The following is a 5884-nucleotide window of genomic DNA, read 5'->3' as shown; positions in this document are numbered from 1 at the left end:
AAGGTTATTAGCAACCATGTCAATGAGTTCTTGAGCTTCTGCAGGCGTTTTCTTTAGGTGAATGGATCCACCTGCAGAAGTATACAATGACATCTTTGATAGCTCAGATAAACCATCATAGACTATATCCAGGATGGTCCATTCTGAAAGCATGTCAGAAGGACACTTTTTGGTCAGCTGTTTGTATCTTTCCCAAGCTTCATAGAGGGATTCACCTTCTTTTTGTCTGAAGGTTTGAACATCAGTTCTAAGCTTGCTCAGCTTTTGAGGAGGAAAGAACTTGGCTAAGAAAGCCGTGACCAGCTTATCCCAAGAGTTCAGGCTGTCTTTGGGTTGAGAGTCCAACCATATTCTAGCTCTGTCTCTTACAGCAAAAGGGAAAAGCATGAGCCTGTAGACTTCAGGATCTACTCCATTAGTCTTAACAGTATCACAGGTCTGCAAAAATTTAGTTAAGAACTGAAAAGAATCTTCCGATGGAAGTCCATGAAACTTGCAGTTCTGCTGCATCAGAGAAACTAGCTGAGGTTTCAGCTCAAAGTTGTTTGCTCCCATGGTAGGAATGGAGATGCTTCTTCCATGTAAATTGGAATTAGGTGCAATAAAGTCACCAAGCATCCTCCTTGCATTATTGTTGTTGGGTTCGGCTGCCATCTCCTTTACTTGTTCGAAATTTTCAATAAGGTTGTCTCTGGATTGTTGTAATTTAGCTTCTCTTAGTTTCCTCTTCAGAGTCCTTTCAGGTTCTGGATCAACTTCAACAAGAATGCCTTTTTCTTTATTCCTGCTCATAAGAAAGAGAAGAGAACAAGAAAAGAAGAGGAATCCTCTATGTCACAGTAAAGAGGTTCCTTATTGTTAGTAGAAGAAGAAAAGAAGAAAAAATTCGAACACAGATAGAAGAGGTGGTTCGAATTTGGTGAGTGATGAGAGGAAGAGATGTTAGTAGATGAATAAATAAATAGAATAAGATGAGAGAGGGGGAGGGAGAGGATTTTCGAAAATAATTTTTGAAAAAGAGTTAGTAATTTTCGAAAATAGTTTTTGAAAAAGGTTAGTAATTTTTGAAAATTAAAATAAAAAATTAAATTAATTAGTTAATTAAAAAGAATTTTTGAAAAAGAGGGAAGATATTTTCGAAAATTAGAGAGAGAGAGAGTTAGTTAGGTAGTTTTGAAAAGCATAAGAAACAAACAAAAAGTTAGTTAGTTAGTTGAAACAAATTTGAAAAGATAAGAAGTTAGGAAGTTGGAAAAGATATATTGAAATCAAATTTTTGAAAAAGGTAAGATAAGAAGATATTTTTGAAAACATATGATTGAAATTAGTTTTGAAAAAGATTTTATTTTTAAAATCACAATTAATGACTTCATTCACAAGAAATCACAAGATATGATTCTAGAACTTAAAGTTTGAATCTTTCTTAACAAGCAAGTAACAAACTTGAAATTTTTGAATCAAAACATTAATTGTTATTGTTATTTTCGAAAATTTGATATAAGAAAAAGGTTTTTGAAAAATATTTTTGTAATTTTCGAAAATAACTAAGAAAAATGAAAAAGATTTGATTTTTAAATTGAAAATTTGATTTGACTCATAAAAACAACTAGGTTTTAAAAATTTTTGAAAAAGTCAAATCTAATTTTCGAAATTTTAAGAGAGAAAAAGGAAAAGATATATTTTTTTGATTTTTGAATTTTTATGATGAGAGAGAAAAAATAAGAAAAATGATGCAATGCATGAAAGTTATGGATCAAAACAATAAATGCATGGAAGAATGCTATGAATGTCAAGATGAACACCAAGAACACTATGAAGATCATGATGAACATCAAGAACACATTTTTGAAAAATTTTTAATGCAAAGAAAACATGCAAGACACCAAACTTAGAATTCTTTAATGCTTAGACATTAAGAATTCAAGAATGCATATGAAAAACAAGAAAAGACACAAAACATGCAAATGCAAAGATCAAACAAGAAGACTTACCAAGAACAACTTGAAGATCATGAAGAACACTATGAATGCATGAATTTTTTCGAAAAATGCAAGATGAACATGCAATTGACACCAAACTTATAACATGACTCAAGACTCAAACAAGAAACACACAAAATATTTTTGATTTTTATGATTTTCTAATTTTTTTGTATTTTTTTTCGAAAATTATTTGAAAAACAAAAATAAGGATTCCAAAATTTTTAATATGAATTCCAGGAATCTTGCCATGTTAGTCTAAAGCTCCAATCAAAGGGTCAGGCATGGCTTAATAGCCAGCCAAGCTTTAGTCAAAATATGAGTGTAATTCATTCAATTTTAAGCCAAAACTTCAGTCCAAAAGAATTTAGACATGGCTTTACAGCCAGCCAAGCTTCAACATGCTTCATGAAACACTAGGATTCATTCTTAAAAATTCTGAAGAAAAATATATTTTTGAAAACATTTTTATTTTAAAATATATTTTTTTTTTCAAAAACAAAGGAGGAATTTTTGAAAGATCTTTTTGAAAAGAAAACGAAAAGAAAGTTACCCAATCTGAGCAACAGGATGAACCGTCAGTTGTCCAAACTCGAACAATCCCCGGCAACGGCGCCAAAAACTTGGTGTTGTTGCCGGATCGAAAATTTGGCACTGATGTTACCGGACCAAAAGCTTGCCGAAAACTCAAACAATCCCCGGCAACGGCGCCAAAAACTTGGTATGCGAAATTGTTACTCAGGTTGTGAATTATTGTTCGAAATTGATTCCCTGGCGATGGCACCAAAACGGATGCACAGAACCATGGTCTAAACATATCTTCACAACTTCGCATAACTAACCAGCAAATGCACTAGGTCGTCCAAGTAATACCTTACGTGAGTAAGGGTCGAATCCCACGGAGATTGTTGGTATGAAGCAAGCTATGGTCACCTTGTAAATCTCAGTCAGGCGGATATAAAATAGTTATGTAGTTTTCGAAATGTAGTAATAAAAGAAGGATAGAAATACTTATGTAAATCATTGGTGAGAATTTCAGATAAGCGTATGGAGATGCAATTGTTCCTTTGAACCTCCGCTTTCCTGCTGTCTTCATCCAATCAGTCTTACTCCTTTCTATGGCTGGCTTTATGCAAGGGCATCACCGTTGTCAGTGGCTACATCCCCTCCTCTTGTGAAAATGGTCCAAGATGCCCTGTCACGGCACGGCTAATCATCTGAGGTTCCCGATCATGCTGGAATAGGATTCACCCTCCTTTTGCGTCTATCACTACGCCCAGCAATCGTGAGTTTGAAGCTCATCACAGTCATTCAATCATTGAATCCTACTCGGAATACCACAGACAAAGTTTAGACTTTCCGGATTCTCTTGAATGCCGCCATCATTCTAGCTTACACCACGAAGATTCCGATTAAGAGATCTAAGAGACACTCATTCAATCTAAGGTAGAACGGAACTGGTTGTCAGGCACGCGTTCATAGGGAATGATGATGATTGTCACGTTCATCAAATTCAAGTTGAAGTGCGAATGAATATCTTAGAAGCGGAATAAGTTGAATTGAATAGAAAAATAGTAGTACTTTGCATTAATCTTTGAGGAACAGCAGAGCTCCACACCTTAATCTATGGAGTGTAGAAACTCTACCGTTGAAAATACATAAGTGAAGAAGGTCCAGGCATGGCCGAATGGCTAGCCCCCAAACGTGATCAATAGATCAAAAGATGTTCAAAGATTCCAAAGATATCTAATACAATAGTAAAAAGTCCTATTTATAATAAACTAGCTACTAGGGTTTACAGAAGTAAGTAATTGATGTATAAATCCACTTCCGGAGCCCACTTGGTGTGTGCTTGGGCTGAGCTTGAATGTTACACGTGCAGAGGCTCTTTCTGGAGTTGAACGCCAGGTTGTAACGTATTTCTGGCGTTCAACTCTGGTTTGTGACTTGTTTCTGGCGTTTAACTCTAGACAGCAGCGTAGAACTGGCGTTCAACGCCCTTTACGTCCTCTAAACCCGGTCACATTTCTGGAAAGCCCTGGATGTCTACTTTCCAACGCAATTGGAAGCGCGCCATTTTGAGTTCTGTAGCTCCAGAAAATCCAATTTGAGTGAAGGGAGGTCAGAATCCAACAGCATCAGCAGTCCTTCTTCAACCTCTGAATCTGATTTTTGCTCAAGTCTCTCAATTTCAGCCAGAAAATACCTGAAATCACAGAAAAACACACAAACTCATAGTAAAGTCCAGAAATGTGAATTTAACATAAAAACTAATGAAAACATCCCTAAAAGTAACTAGATCCTACTAAAAACATACTAAAAACAATGCCAAAAAGCGTACAAATTATCCGCTCATCACCAACGCAGCCACAATCAAATCTAACCAAACAATGCTAAAGCTAAGCAATCACAAAACAATGAAGAGTTCAAGAACTATATACAAAAGGGGTAAAAAGATAGATCTCACCATGGTGGGGTGTCTCCCACCTAGCACTTTTGTTTAATGTCTTTAAGTTGGACTTTCACTAGCTCATTGCTCTTTGCCAAGAGGTGCGTCTTCCAAGAGGAATACCTCAATCTCCTTGTTGCTCTTCATTTGCTCACCATGATACAACTTGAGACGGTGCCCATTGACCTTGAAGATTTCCGGACTTGAGGGATGGCGCAAGTGGTAGACCCCATAGGGTTCCGCTTTCTCTACTTGATATGGTCCTTCCCATGTTGATGCTAGTTTTTCGGGCAACAATCTCAATCTTGAATTGTAAAGGAGGACTAGATTGCCAGCTCTAAATTCTCTTCTTCTTATGTTCTTGTCGTGCACGGCTTTTATTTTCTCCTTGTAAAGTCTTGAGTTCTCATAGGCTTCCAACCGCAAACACTCTAATTCCACTAATTGAAGTTTTCTCTCAACTCCGGCCCCACCCAACCATGGATTGCACTCCTTGACGGCCCAATATGCTCTACGCTCTACCTCCACCGGTAAGTGGCAAGCTTTGCCATACACCAACCGAAAAGGGGCTCATGCCAATCGGTGTCCTGTATGCCGTTCGGTATGCCCATAGTGCGTCGGTAAGCTTGGCACTCCAATCTTTTTCTATTGGGCTTTACAATCCTCTCCAATATACGTTTAATCTCCCGATTGGAAACCTCGGCTTGGCCGTTTGTTTGTGGGTGGTAGGCCGTAGCCACTTTATGTATGATGCCGTATTTCTTCATTAGCCCTTCCATTCTCTTATTGCAAAAATTTGAGCCCTTGGTCGCTCACGATTGCTCGTGGTGACCCAAATCTACAAATGATGTTATTTTTCACAAAGGAAAGGACCACATTAGCATCGTCCATCCGGGTGGGTATCGCTTCCACCCATTTGGACACATAATCAACGGCTAGTAGAATGTAGAGAAAACCATTAGAATTTGGGAATGGCCCCATGAAGTCGATATCCAATACATCAAAAATCTCACAAAATAGCATGGTTTGTTTGGGGATTTCATCCTTCTTGGAGATATTACCAAATCTAAGACATTGAGAACAAGATTTACAAAAAAGAGAAGAGTCCTTGAAAAGAGTTAGCCACCAAAATCCACAATCTAGAATTTTTCTTGCCATTCTTTAAGGTCCATAATGGCCTCCTCCTTCGGAGGAGTGGCAAGCTTCCAAGATTGAGTGGAATTTAGTTTATGGAATGCACATCCGAATTACTTGATCTGCTCCACATCTCCAAAGGTATAGGTCATCCAACACATAGTATTTGGATTCGCTTTTTAGCTTATCCCTTTGATGTTTGGAGAGATTAGGAGGGAAGGTGCGGGAAACCAAGTAATTTGCAATTGGTGCATACAAAGGAATAACTTCCGAGATTGCTTGCAAGCCCTCAAAGGGAAAAGAATCATTAATAGGAGTGGTA

The 5884-nt window shown here is 37.4% G+C and overlaps 1 protein-coding gene across 1 annotated transcript in view; it reads right to left on the bottom strand.

Annotated features, from left to right (window-relative positions):
- The window catches only part of LOC110266204, a 14444-nt gene extending 9237 nt beyond the window's left edge, over nt 1-5207 (bottom strand). The window contains exon 1 of the mRNA XM_021110340.1: nt 4988-5207. Coding sequence (XP_020965999.1) covers nt 4988-5207 — 220 coding nt within the window. The remainder of the gene's footprint in view (nt 1-4987) is intronic.

The sequence above is a fragment of the Arachis ipaensis genome, chromosome B01 (assembly GCF_000816755.2).
Source record: "Arachis ipaensis cultivar K30076 chromosome B01, Araip1.1, whole genome shotgun sequence".
Lineage (NCBI taxonomy): Eukaryota > Viridiplantae > Streptophyta > Magnoliopsida > Fabales > Fabaceae > Arachis > Arachis ipaensis.
This window is presented reverse-complemented; position numbering and strand designations above follow the sequence as displayed.